General features: G+C 29.0%; 1 protein-coding gene across 14 annotated transcripts in view; it reads right to left on the minus strand.

Annotated features, from left to right (window-relative positions):
* Positions 1–14050, minus strand: part of LOC145201954 (polycystin-1-like protein 2) — a 56774-nt gene that overhangs the window by 18473 nt on the left and 24251 nt on the right. For 8 of the 14 annotated variants that reach the window (XR_016451012.1, XR_016451013.1, XM_090082664.1 and 5 more), the window contains 13 exons: positions 13966–13995; positions 13502–13748; positions 12124–13278; positions 11863–11946; positions 7911–8171; positions 6442–6742; positions 5600–5833; positions 5388–5513; positions 4994–5159; positions 2745–2794; positions 2356–2619; positions 1536–2228; positions 945–1160 (listed from right to left, as the gene is read on the minus strand). Coding sequence is in view for 12 of the 14 variants with exons in the window: in XM_090082664.1 (XP_089938790.1) it covers positions 945–1160; positions 1536–2228; positions 2356–2619; positions 2745–2794; positions 4994–5159; positions 5388–5513; positions 5600–5833; positions 6442–6742; positions 7911–8171; positions 11863–11946; positions 12124–13278; positions 13502–13748; positions 13966–13995 (3827 nt within the window). In the remaining 2 variants the exon portion in view is untranslated. Of the gene's footprint in view, positions 1–351; positions 717–944; positions 1161–1535; positions 2229–2355; positions 2620–2744; positions 2795–4993; positions 5160–5387; positions 5514–5599; positions 5834–6441; positions 6743–7910; positions 8172–11862; positions 11947–12123; positions 13279–13501; positions 13749–13965; positions 13996–14050 lie in introns of those variants that run through there. The other 6 variants (XM_090082665.1, XM_090082673.1, XM_090082666.1 and 3 more) reach the window with 4 other exon arrangements.

A 14050-nucleotide genomic window follows, 5' to 3' on the forward strand; every position in this document is an offset into this window, starting at 1 on the left:
TTTTGGCCACTCAGGAACAATGTTTGGGATCATTGTCTTGCTGTAGAATGAAATTATTACCAATTAGTCTCATTCCAAATGGTATTGCATGATGTCTTAAAATTTCTTTATACTGTTCTCCTATCAGTTTGCCATCAATTCGGTTTAAATCACCTCAGATGATGAAATACAACCCCAAACAAAACTTGATTGTTGGATGTAGACAATCAGGGTAATAAGTCTCTCCTACCCTTCTTCTTACATACTGTCATCTTCTGCTACCAAACAATTCAAATTTTGATTCATCTGTGTATAGTACACGGTTTAACATTCTTTGAGTCCAATTATTATGCTGTTTTGCATATTTTAGTCTTTTTTTCTTTATTGCCATGACGTAGTAAAGGCTTTCGAACTGCAACATACCCTCTTAACCCAGCTTTTAGCAAATATCGTTGAATGCAAGATGAGGAAACATTTGTCCCAGTCGCAGCCTGAATTTCTTGGGCTAGTTCACTGGAGGCTTTTTTCCGATTTCACTGAGACACATTTTTAAAATACTTTATGTCATGTTTTGTAAGCTTTGGAGGTTTTCCACTTTTGAATTTTATCCTCAAGAGATTCTGTGTTTTTAAATTTTTTTATAACTTCTCTAATGGCTGTCCTTGAATATTTTGTTTTTTGGACAATTTGTTGTTGAGAATAACCTTCTTCATGAAGCACGATAATTTTTTTTAAACCTTATTTTAATTGTTGATATGTGAAAATATTATTATGAAATTAAATAAGACAGGAAATAAAGCAAATCAATTTACTGTTTTTCAAAAAATCCTAACTTCTTTTTATATGCAAGAAACTGCTACTTCAAACTAAATGCTGTAGTTTTGAATATATAAATCAATATTTTAGTTTTTTGACAATATAAATACAATATAAATACAAATATAAATTAAATATTTATTACTAACTTTTGCCTCATCTCTTTTATCCATCCTTTGAGCAATTACTAACCCAAGAATCCATAACAAAATGAAAAAGCTTTCGACAGCAAGAAGTAAATAGCCTTCTTTCAACAATGCCAATGAAGGTGTAGAAAGTACGTTTGGTGCCACATAAAAACCACCAAATGCAGTCAAATGATTGCACATGCATCTTGTCTTAGTGAAAGATGAATCATGTTCAAGCTACACAAAAAAAAAGGTTGAAGAAAATATCTAGACATCATGCAACTAAACTGATTAAAAAAAGGTAAAGCAACTTAACTTGATTAAAACTTTCACATGAAATAACTATAAAATATTTTAAATAAAGAACTGATTTTGCTGACATTTAAAATTTAACAAACATTTGCAAGATATAAGAAAAGTGTACGATCAACCACTGATAGGCATACAAAGAACATGCACCTAGTTTTTAAATGTCTGATAAAGAATGAGCCTACAACTTTGAACTGCTTAAAGCCTTGGTTAGTAATCAATACAAATATTATACAACAAACAGTTTGAATTTTTCACAATTAAAGCAGGTTATATATTTTTTAAAAGAATAGATTATTATACCTCGCATCCATCTGACATCCATTTGTTTTTAAATTCACTCCAATAATTACACTCTATGTAAAATGATTTCATCTCATAATCAAATGATCCACTGAGTTCTAACTTACTAAAGGTATAAGGATTGGACTCAACTTTTGCTTTAGGCATTGGACCAGTGTAGCAAAAAGAGAGATAAAGAATTGTTTTGTTAACATTGGTATATGTTGAGTTTTGGAAATCCCATAAAAACAGTGATCCGTCTTTCAACAGCTGTGCATTCTGATTTCGACTTTGATTATTTGGTAACAAAAGAAGTTTCAAATTCTTGGTAAGTGTAGTTCCACCCTTACTTGACAAATTGATTTTTAAATCATAGTCATTTTGAGTTGGGATTTTTCCATACTGAATGTAAACAACAAGCGTTGTCAGATTGCTTGGATCATTTAACGGTGTGAACTTTAACAGCATGTTGCAGTGAGTTGATGGTAGTTTCAGTGATTTTATTTGTACTTCGTTTGGCAATGATAATGATATGTTTTGACCTAAAACCTTCTCTGGTATATTTCTAATGGCAACTTTAATTGGTTGTGAAGAATTCTTTACTTCAATAGTTTGCCAATCTAATGATGTAAAATAAAGAATTTGCACTTCAGACACGATGTTGCTAGATCTCTCAAAATCCCATGTAAATGGTTGCTTTTTCATTCTAACACTCTAAAAAATTGTTTAAAAATAACTGTTTCTAAAATATCTATAATGACAATGACAAATTGTAAAATATAATTTAACAATTCTAAAATTATAAAACACATCAAACGTAATAAAGTATATCCAAACATACATTTACTGATATCACTGAGTCCTGTATTGATTTATTGAAAATATTAGCTGATTCTGGAAGAGTGAAACCTTCCTCTGCATCATTTTCTGTAGACTTAATAACAGTGTTGCTTAAATTACTGCCAAAATTTTTCATAAGAAAAAAGCTAAAAGCAGGGGTGTCACCAATTGTAGCCATTTCACCAGGAAGTTTGTAATCTTGTACTGCGCAAAAGTAAGCATCCAAAGATTTGAAAAGTTTTCTCACGAGTTTAGAATCACCGTTCTAAATCAATTTTTTTTTTTTTTATATATATGAAAAGGTTATTATTTTTTGATGTCTAAATAAATATTTGCTCATCCAAAGCTAACAGCATAACAAAGAAAAGTTATTTGACTTTTAAAACTTACTACTGATGAATGTGATGTAAAATTGTTTAAACTGATCAAATTCTCTGTACCTTTTTTTAAAGAAAAAAGCAGAACAGGTCTTAATTCATACATAATAACAAAATATGTTTATCGCATATATTTGTTAACAAGCATTAAATGTGCATTACACACCCTGTAAAAATGACAATTAATATCAACATCATGTCCCCTAGGAACCCCTTTAGTGGTAAATATTAAATGGGTACAAACTTCAAAATTCCGTCCGAGCAAGATATTCACATTCAAAGATTTTGGTTCATAATTCTCATTTTTGCCATATAGATATTGTCAAAACTTGACTTTTTTTTTTTTTTTTTTCTATATTGAAGTTATTTATTGCTACTAATAGAAACAGCAACTGTTTGCAACATTGGCACCACAATCATGTACTTGGCAGAGTGGATATACTAGGGTGTATGTTTTAACCATATAAATTTTAAGCCAAAACATAAAACAGACAAATAAAGGTAAAAAAGGGAATTTTATTCTGGTCATTTCAGTATGTATAAAGAACGAATTCTGATGCTACAATATCTGTCATTCCACATAAATTCACATGTTTACTGTTTGACTTCACAATACATTGCAAAAGCTGAAGATTGTAATCAGGATGATGTTTGGATTGCTGAACTGCTGTCGATGATTAACAAAGCTGGAATGCATTGCCTTGGTTTTTTGTTCACTAAAGAGTTCCAAAAAACAATTATTTCTAGAAATGAGTTAGTTTTGCATCAACACTGGCACCCAGACCGTTTCGGTAGGCCTGGATCGCCAAAGCTAGGTCCACAAGATTTCCAGACTGTCCTACTGATACCAGGGCTGTGTTATCTGCCCTAGGCGCATGGTTACGGCTGACTGCCGTTGCACATGGGAATGGTTCTATGCTGCCTTGAGATCATCGTGGCGCTGAAACTCAGACTTTACAATGTTCAAGAAGCGGTTCTGAATATTTATCACTGCTGTTGCCATTATTTTTTCTTCCAGTGAATTTCTTTTGGGTTTTTATAGAGGCTTCACATTCCAGAAACTTATAAAAATATCAAAAAAATCTTGGGCCTTCTTAATGTTGACAATTTACCTTTTGTTGTTTCTTGTGACCTGAAGATTGCCAACATTATTTTTAGAATCCAAGCAAAATCTAGTAGTCACCCTTGCTGCTGGTGTCAATTGCATCAACAGATCTTGCCAACCTTTGGGCTCTCCGAAGTATTGGCTCCATAAAGGTGTACTTCAAAGCTTTTGAATTGACAGGATACAATGTGAAACAGTTGCTGTTTCTATTAGTAGCAATAAATAGCTTCTCAATATAGAAAAAAAAAACAAAAAAATATGTTAAGTTTTGACAATATCTATATGGCGAAAATGAGAATTATGAACCTAAATCTTTGAATGTGAATATCTTGCTTGGACGGCCATTTTTGATTTTGAAATTTTTTGTGGTGAACCTTGTATCCATTTACTATTTATCTCTAAAGGGGTTCCCAGGGGACATGAAGTTGGTATTAATTGTCATTTTTAAAAGGTGTGATTAGCTAACACCTAAAAAGATCAATTATGTTAAGTAAATTTGAGAAAAACTGCATAAAAATGATTTATTTTAAACAATTTGTGTAAACTTTAAAATGTTGTAAATCATTTCATGAGTAAAAAATTTAATAAAAATTTACTATGAAGCAGTATAAGTACTATAATAGTAAATATACTGAAGATTTACTATTAAACAGAGCTGCAGTGCCCTATCGAATTGAGAGATTGCTGGTTTTCATGAGAAAAACTACTTAAAAATATGTTATTTTGCATAATTTGTGTATTGATTTCTTAGGTAAAAACTTTTCTGAAGATTTGCTGTAAAACAGTATAAGCATCTTAATGATATCTCACAGATAGGTTCACAACATCAATCATATTAACAAAAGCGGAAAAAAGTTAAATATAACTTTTTTACAATAATATATTTTAGTTACACCATTTTTACATGTATATAGATACATCTTATTGATATCTCACAGTTTTATTGAAGATTATCTGTGAATGTATATAAATATATATAGAATGTATATAGATACATCTTCGTGATATTTCACACATAGGGTCACAATTCAATCAAGAAAAGGGGAAAAATGAAATACCATTCCTTTGCATTAACATATTGCAGATTTTTTCATGAGTTTTCCTTTAAAGCATTATAAAATGTATTAAGTAAATTTTATAAAGAAACATTAACTTACTATTTGACTCTGGGAACCCGGAAGAGCTCAACTGAGTAAGGAATAAACTTGATATTGACAGAAGAAAAGGCTGAGAAACTATTTTAAATTCCTCAAATCCAACACTTTTTAGATTATCCTTGGACAGCAAACCAGACATTTTAGTTATTATATCAACTGCATTACTCTAGAGTGATTAAAAAACCAAAAAGTAAATTTACAAAAGTATTTTCTCAGAATGCAGCATAAAGAAAATTTTTTTAAAGTATTGCATTAGAAAGAATTTTTTACAACGAACATAATTATGATTTAATACAATTATTTTAAAATTGATTTTAAGCATTTAATACAATTATTTTAAAATTGATTTTAACTGCATTCTAGAATGCTAATTATAATTAAAAATCATAAGCACCTGAGCTTGTGGAACTATCTCAGCAGGTGTAATCAACAACAAAGACAAAGCATCAGCTGCAGACTTAAAATCATTTAAATCATTTAGAGGTGCCATTGATAGCAAATCAATTGCTTTTGTTCGAACCTTATATTTTAGACAGACAACTCAATCATTGGACTGCTAATTTCAAAATGATATAGCAAATAAACTTGTTAAACATAAATACTTACCTTTTGAAGGTTTGTCAATTTAGTTTGCTTCTGAAGATTAAGTTCTTCATCAATAGTATAAAGCCCAGTCAGATTATTAACACTTTGGACAACTAATTGATCCAAAATCTGTGACTCATCATTTGCAACATTGGTAATTGCTTGCAAAGAGTTTGAAAAACCAAAACTATCTTTGAAATCTAAGTTAGATATAGCCAACATAGAAAAATCAGCAAATGGTTCATTTGGCAGCACCTGAAGATCAAAGTTTAAATAAATGTTAATAAAATATTATAAAAATTCAGTATGAATACATAACATTTATATAAAAAAATATGCACTGAAAAATGAAAATTTGAAGTTTGAATAAATGTTAATAACATATTACAAATATTTATATAAAAAAATATGCATTCAGTGTAAAGATATGAAATTTAGAAGTCTATTATTATTAGATCCATACTTTATTTTGCAAAAATAACTATTATTATAGTAATTAGTATTATTATTAGTAAAAAAATAGCCTATATATGTTATAATATATATATATATATATATATAAATATATATATATATACATATATATATATATATATATATATATATATATATATATATATATATATATATATATATATATATATATATATATATATATATATATATATGTTAGATCACTGTAAATATAAATAATAGTTATGACATTCTAAGTTATTACATGGCTAATTGTTGCAATTGCTTGTTTTGGAAATAGCCTCTTAGAATAAATGCTGTTTCATTTATATGTTTTTTTCCATGTTCCTAAAGTTTGTTTACAATTAACAGATCCATATTAGAACAAAAAAAACTTTATTTACACTTACCTGAACAAAAATATTGTAATCTGTGAATGTTTTGTACATTCCAGAGACTCGAACACGAATTGTGACAGTATAGTTATTAGATATCATTCCTGCTCCTAGTGGAAAATCAATCAGACTTGACTGATTGGTTGTTTTAGCATTCAACATTAAGTAGCAACTTAACTTGTTAGAGCCAAATTTTGCAACTTGTGATTGGCCACTGTCATAATAAATTTGATAGTTAAATGTGTTGGTTTCTCTATCTGTCCAATTCTGGCAAACTATGCTGAACTTGGTTGTAAAAGCATATCCAACTTGAGGACTAAAGTGGATTTAAAAGCATGCATGTAAGTATGTATCTATGTATGTGTTTGTGTCTATGTATGTGTATGTGTGTATATATATATATATATACACATATATATATATATATATTTAGATAGATAGAGATTCTTTTGATAAAAAATTTTAAAAATTCTTGCATTTTCAATGAATAGAAATGTTTGAACATAAAAGCATATTTTCCAGTTAATCCAGTTTAAGATAAATATAGTTGATTATTGATGATAATTTTAACAATTCAAGTGAATAACCAAGATTATAAAGCCTTAAAGGGACTTTCAGTGAATATATAAGCACAGCTTACATATCAACTTCAACCATTATTCTATGCTTAAACATATTAATCTTAGAAGTTTATGTATAAATATTTTTTATTTAAACTCTTTATTATTATCGTTAATTGATTAGCAGGTCACTTTTTTAGAGCGTTATTTTAATAATGAATGCTTTTAAAACTAAGGGATTCCTGGGCAATACTTGTACTTTGTGAATCATTTTTTCTCAGCCTTTTATTGAGAATCAGATATGCACGAAACATATTTGGAACAAATTAAAAATGATAAGACATTATGCAAAAAAGAAAGGCTCTGATTTTTATGGTTGCCACATAGAAACCACAAAATCCTGAAATAGTAGCCATCATATAAAATCAGACAGTAAAATCATTTTAACTATTGTCATCTTCCTGATGTAAAAATTATGAAGCTTTTTTATTTCAATATGAGCTTGATGCCAACTTTAACTGACTTTTTCTTTCTAGCCTAGAAATAATTTTAAACAAGGTAACTTTTTAGTGTAGTAAATTACAATGTTAAAGAAAATATTCAACAAATATACTTTTGTTCTAAAATAGACAAGATTTGAAAAATATTAGTTTCTTAGGTTGTTATCATATGAGAAAATGATAAATGGATTAAAAAAAGATTAGTTGAGTAGATTGCTTTCATATAAGAAAACTATTAATAGATTACAACATCTATTTCATGAACTTTTTCGTTTATGCTGCATCTCATGCCATGTTGCAAGAAAATGCAATTATTACTTATGCAACTAAATTAACATTTAAATTCATTATATTTCATTAACAGCACTTCTATACAAAGTTTATATAAACTAAAGAAGTCATAAAAAATTTAACAAAAAACTACCTTATTGAGCAATATCCAGGTACTGGAAAGGAAGAAGTTGATTTTTGCATTTTAATAAAAGACTTGCTTGAAGAACTAGCATAGCCTACACTTAAAGTAAATGTGTAATTTTTTCCGCCTTTTAGAACATCAGCATTGATAGCAAGAATAGTGCTACTAAAACCACTTTCTGTAGAATTTTGATGAAGCAGTTCTTCAGGCCATAAACCTTGGTCATCTAATACTTCCCAAATGATGGACAGCGAAAAACTGGACAGCAGACTGTTAAATAAAAAACAACACTAAATAAATTTCTGTAGTGCAAAGACTTCATAAAAATTTACATAAACAAAAAAATAACACTTTTTCATTAACTTTTAATTTTATAATCCCTTTTTTTTTTTCCATCATGAATGCAATAAAATTATGAAGGTAAATGATCTTCAGCTGAACTAAAGAAAGAAAATGTTTTGATCACTTTGCCTTTATTGACCAAAAAACATGTATAATTGACTAAAATTTAATTTCTAAAACAAATTTAATAAAGTGATGGCCAAAACTTCAACCACCATCTTAATAAAAATCATAATCAACATTTTTAGGTGATGTAAATTTACTACAAAAAAAACATTTTCTTTCCTTTCATTACAAATGAAACTCCATTTTCGTTTGATTAAAAAAAATCTATAGGGGAGAGCGGGGTTGGTTGTCACACTTTTTAAATTTTAGACTGCTCAGCTTTTATTTTTCATCAAATCAATGCCAAACTTTGCACAAAAGTAGTTCAACTATTTCCGGTAACTATTAGAATATTTTTATGACATTGAGTGAAATATTTTTTGCAGTAAAATCATTTATCAAAGACCTCTTCTGTGTGACAACCAACCCCACCCATGGGGTTGGTTGTCACATACTATGGGGCTGGTTGTCACATTTTTTGGTATGTTTTGATTATATTTAAAACTGGTACCAATAAATTTTGTTTATATAATACCAAGAAGAAATCTGAATAATCTGGGGAAAAAAAGGCTATATACTGAAAAAAAGAAAACGCTCTATACCGAAAAATGTTTTTTTTTTTTTCAATATAACTATAAACAGATAAATGCATAGATACTCTTTATCATTAGATGAATTTAAGACTGTAGAAGTTTTTTTTGGCAAAATTTGACTTTATCAACTCTTTTTTACTTTCAATCATAAATGATTTACGATTCTTATTAACATTTTTTTAACAAGTTTTCTTCTTTTTGTAATAAACAAGCCTTTCTTTGACCTGTGAGTTAGTAAGAATCATAGATGAACGCTTTTTCCTACCTTTTTTTGATCCTAACCTTGGACCTACTTTAGACAGAGGCCTAATACTCTCAGGTAGTATGATTGAATTTTTTAAAACTAATGCAGTGATTGGGCCCTGATTAGAGGTTTTATTTGATACAATTGGATCTTCTATTGCTGTCTACCAGATTATCTGGTATCTGAATAGATTCTTTAAACCTTTTATTTGCTGGTTCTGGTTGCATTGAATAAGGTTTACAGTTTTTTTAATTTAAATCAAGCTGTGAACAAGGTGGGTCAGAGCGATCAGTTACATAATTAGGACAATAATCAATTTCAGTAAAAATATCAGGATTTAATGGGTAAATACCTGTTGCAGCAAAACCACTTAAAATATTGTGGGAAGATACAGTCTTTGGAAATGCAATGTTTACTATTTTTGGAATATCATATATTGTAACGGTTTTTCCAGGATTCATTACCAACCATGAAGTCATAGCAGTATTTATATAGTTTTTGAGGGGACCATAAACTGCCCTGTCCAAGGGCTGCAACTTATGTGTGCAGTGCAGTATAAAGGTAAGCATTAATATTCCATTTCTTTTTGCCACATCTAAACCTTCAATACTAAGATGGGTTTCATGATTGTCAAGCAACAATAAACAAAGTTTTTCTTTAGTGCATTTTGTATTACCTAAAAAATGTTGTAGATATTTTACTAAGTTTTCTTCTTTCATCCAACCACTTGCATTGGCATCTCCTGCACTTCCTGTTGGTGCTCCTATTAGGAAATGATTTTTAAAGTTTTTACAAGGAAAAATAAAAAAAGATGGAACGCTATTTTCAATAGCATTTATTGTGCATGCTAATGTTACAAGAGTTCCTCTTTCAGCTGACGTGATGGCTCCTACTTGTTTTAATTCTTTTTTGGCAACAACAATTTTAGGTCTTTGTACAGTAGTTACAGCAGTTTCGTCCATGTTCCAAATGTCATTTGGTGAGAACAAGTAGTTTTGCATACAGTGCTGCAAATTGCTAAAAAATAATGCAACATTCTGCTTATTGAAATTTGTTGCTTGACTTAAACTAGTAGCTTCAGGTTGCCTAATGGAAATATTTGGGTGGCGTTTTATAAATCCTGTAAACCAATCCTTACCAGCTTGTTTATTTACAACCCAAGAATTAGGAACTTTTATATCATTTTTAACTCCAAGCTGGAAAGCAAGCTTTTTTACTTCAGTAAGAGTTAAATTAAAATAAATTTCTGCTGCTTGCAACAAGTATGTGAAAAGTCCTTTTTCTACTTTGTCTGGCAATATCTGTTGACTTTTGTATGTATAATGTTCATGCAGGTGGAGTTTTGATTTTTGTCAATTAGATCTGTTATAGAACCATGTGATGGGTTAGTAATAATAATTTTTTTACAATAACGTGTTAATATTCTGCAATTAATGCCATGGTTTTTTGCTGCTGATCTAATAGAAATGTTGTTAAGCTTTACATCTTTAATAGTATATATAATGATATCTCCAGAGGTATAACCTCTATTAGTTTTTCTTTTAAAACTTCGTTCCATGTTTATACTAAGCAAAGAAGAATATTTGCAAATAATGTATGCACAAAACATTATATATATATATACATATACATATATATATATATATATATATATATATATATATATATATATATATATATATATATATATATATATATATATATATATATATATATATATATATATATACACACACATACACACTAAATCTAAACAATGTACAAACAAAACAACAGACAATTGTACAAACAAAACAACAAACAGTTGAACTTCTGTATTCCTTTTTCTATAATTATATTAAACATTGGATCACAATTTAAAGTTGTACACATTGAAATAAAAATTATTTAGATTATAGATATTTACTTAAACAAATATAACACATTGACTTAAGATTTTTAAATAATATCTTTAACATTAAAATATTCCTCAATAATACGGACAAATAAACAAGGAATACTTAAAAGCGGCGTTTAGTTTGCAGCACAGGGAGTCAAGGCAATTGTGACAACCATCCCCATATATTTTGTGACAAGCAACCCCTTCTATGTAAGTTGCAAGACACCTGTAAATTTACCTAAAAGCATGTGAATTTCATTAGAACTTTTTGTGGATTAAGTTACTCAAATGAATAAAAAACTTTAAAAATGTACATTAAGTAACTTTCATTTGCTAAAATTTCTAAGTGAGCAAAATTTAACTTTTTCATATCAAAAACCTATAAAAACAAATAACTTGTTTTCAACAAGTTATTACACGCTAAAAAAAGCTGAAAATTACAGTGAAAATGTTTTTTTTTAGCAACATTTTGATTTAATGATTTTAAAGTTCTAAATCTTATCTACATTTTCTGTAATAAACTTTGTGACAACCAACCCCGCGTGACAACCAACCCCGCTCTCCCCTACATTTAATTTATACATTTAATACAAATTAATTTATCTGCTGTTCAATAAACATAATGTAAGTATTAACATAAAAATTTTTAACTTTGATACAACTATTTTAATATTGCATATATTGTAACAATATTTGATATTAAATTAACCTTAAAAGAATAAAATTTTCGAGAATTTGTTTATAAGGTGCATTGATGTACAACATGTGAACAAAAAACATAATAAGTCTTTCACTGACCCTACTTGATGACAGCCTATGCAGGAAAAGGAAAAAACAGTACGTTCCTTGAGGTTTAACTTCTGACCACAGTTCGAAAAACAGCTGAAAAAATTATTTAAAACTAAAAAACAATAAATTTTTATTTCTAACAAAGAACTTTTTAAAAAGCTTTCCTCATCTAAACAAAGATATTACCTTTCTAAAGAAAGTGCTTCTATTACATAAAAACAGAAAGAAAAAAAAAAAAAAAAAAAAAAAGTAAATATTTTTCTTCATTACTTTAAAGTGATATTTGGTAGCTCACCACCACTGAAAGCTATTTCTTGGACAAAAGATGCTGACCGAAAATCGATTCCAGTACCTTTTGTTCCAGTCACTTCAAACTTATAGTTCAGTCCTTCTAAAAACATTTCTGTGTTCAGAACAAGCTCTGGACCTTCTAAAAAGTCTTGCCATAGTTCTGTTAAACATGCATTTGATTTATATGTTGCATTAACAGTTTTGTAAGCCTCTAACAGCTTTAGAGCAAAACCTAGACTACTCACAAGCTGGCACCTCCACCTAAATCTAATTCCTTGATAGCTTGAGTTAGGATCATCAGGATCATAGCTACTTTTTGCACTGACATTAAAATTGTAATGTATGTTTTCACCACCTAATTGCTGTGTGTATGCAATTGAGCGAAAAGCTCCGTTTTCAATTTCCACAAGCAACGGCAATTTAACAACTGTGAAAAAGCCATTATAAAGAGCAGTAAAAAGCCCATAAGTAAACAACAATGAAAGAGTGTAAACACCAACTTCTAACTGATACTTTTTCAAAGAATAAATCATTTGCCGGTTTGAAATAACTGCATTCTTTCTAGTTTCTGATAATCCATTTCCTAAAATCCACACAGCAGAAGCATTTTCTTTTTTGCAAACATTATCTTCACTAAAGTTGGCAAAAAACTCATAATCAGAGCTTCGAAATAAACTTATAGGTTGGGTTACAGCGCCATAATCGAAGCTTACTTCTGGGAACGAGCAACTTTGCACAAAAACAACAACTGTTTTAACTAAAACCTGCACTTCGTTTTTTGATTCGATACGTATTGTATACTTTCCTGAACTTTTATAAGAATGTTTAGATATAAAAGCCACAGGTACCAAATTGCTTGCTTGAGAAACAGTTTCATTTACTCCATCATCCCAACAAACTGTGTAGGTAATATATGAACCAGATTCTTGCACTACCTCTATTGTAACTTCCTTGCCTAGAGGTATGCCCGGAAGCAAAGTTGAAAGAGGATCTATTGCAATCCCAATAGGTGATAAATCACAAAATACTGAAATATTTTTGGAACTGGAAATAAGATCTAAATTTGGAAGGACCTGCTCTATGGTGGAAAACTTGATTTTGATGTTTATCTCATACTTTCCACATTCAGAATAACTTAAAATCAAAAATAATGAACAATATTAGCATTTCAATCATCTAAACAAACATTAAGTTTAATTGTAATTAAATAATAAATAATTGTAAAATATTAACAAAGTAATGTATAGATTAAAAAACAATAATACATTGGAAAATAAAATGCAAAGAGCACCAACATTGGGTCTTCTATGTTTTTTTTACATATGAGAAAATATTATAAAGTAATTAGAACACATACACATGAGAAAATGTGTAATTGATGGCTGAAGGAAAACTTTTCCAATAAATTGTTTTTGTCAAGGGTGGTTCAATATCACCAAAGTCAAAATCAACCTGTCCAACAGTTTTATTTGCTATTTCCAAACTATCAGGAGAAATAGTTGCATTTTCAAAGCTGATTAGCAGGTCAACTGCAAAGGTTTCACCTTTAAAGATTGTTTTTGCTGCACTGATTTGATGCTTGATTTTTGAAAAAAAATCCAGCTCTAAATAAAAAAACAATAAGAGCCTTAAAAGAATAAATATATTAATAAAATTTCATGATAATGGCAATAACAAGAATTACAATGATAGCATCAATAATACTAATCATTACTAGCATTTCCAAAACAGCAATACTGATAACATCAAAAATTGTAAATAGTAAAAACAATAAAAAGTTCATTTATGCGCTGAAATACAAATACAAACTTCTGAATTCACCTTTGATTTGAAGCGGAGTTTTTATGATTTCTAAATGGAAAAAAAAACGAAAAAAAAAAAAAAAACAACTGTTTTTAAAGTTAGA

The sequence above is a fragment of the Hydra viridissima genome, unplaced genomic scaffold (assembly GCF_058129835.1).
Source record: "Hydra viridissima isolate aposymbiotic clone 2 unplaced genomic scaffold, HvirCarnegie_v1 scaffold_3, whole genome shotgun sequence".
NCBI lineage: Eukaryota > Metazoa > Cnidaria > Hydrozoa > Anthoathecata > Hydridae > Hydra > Hydra viridissima.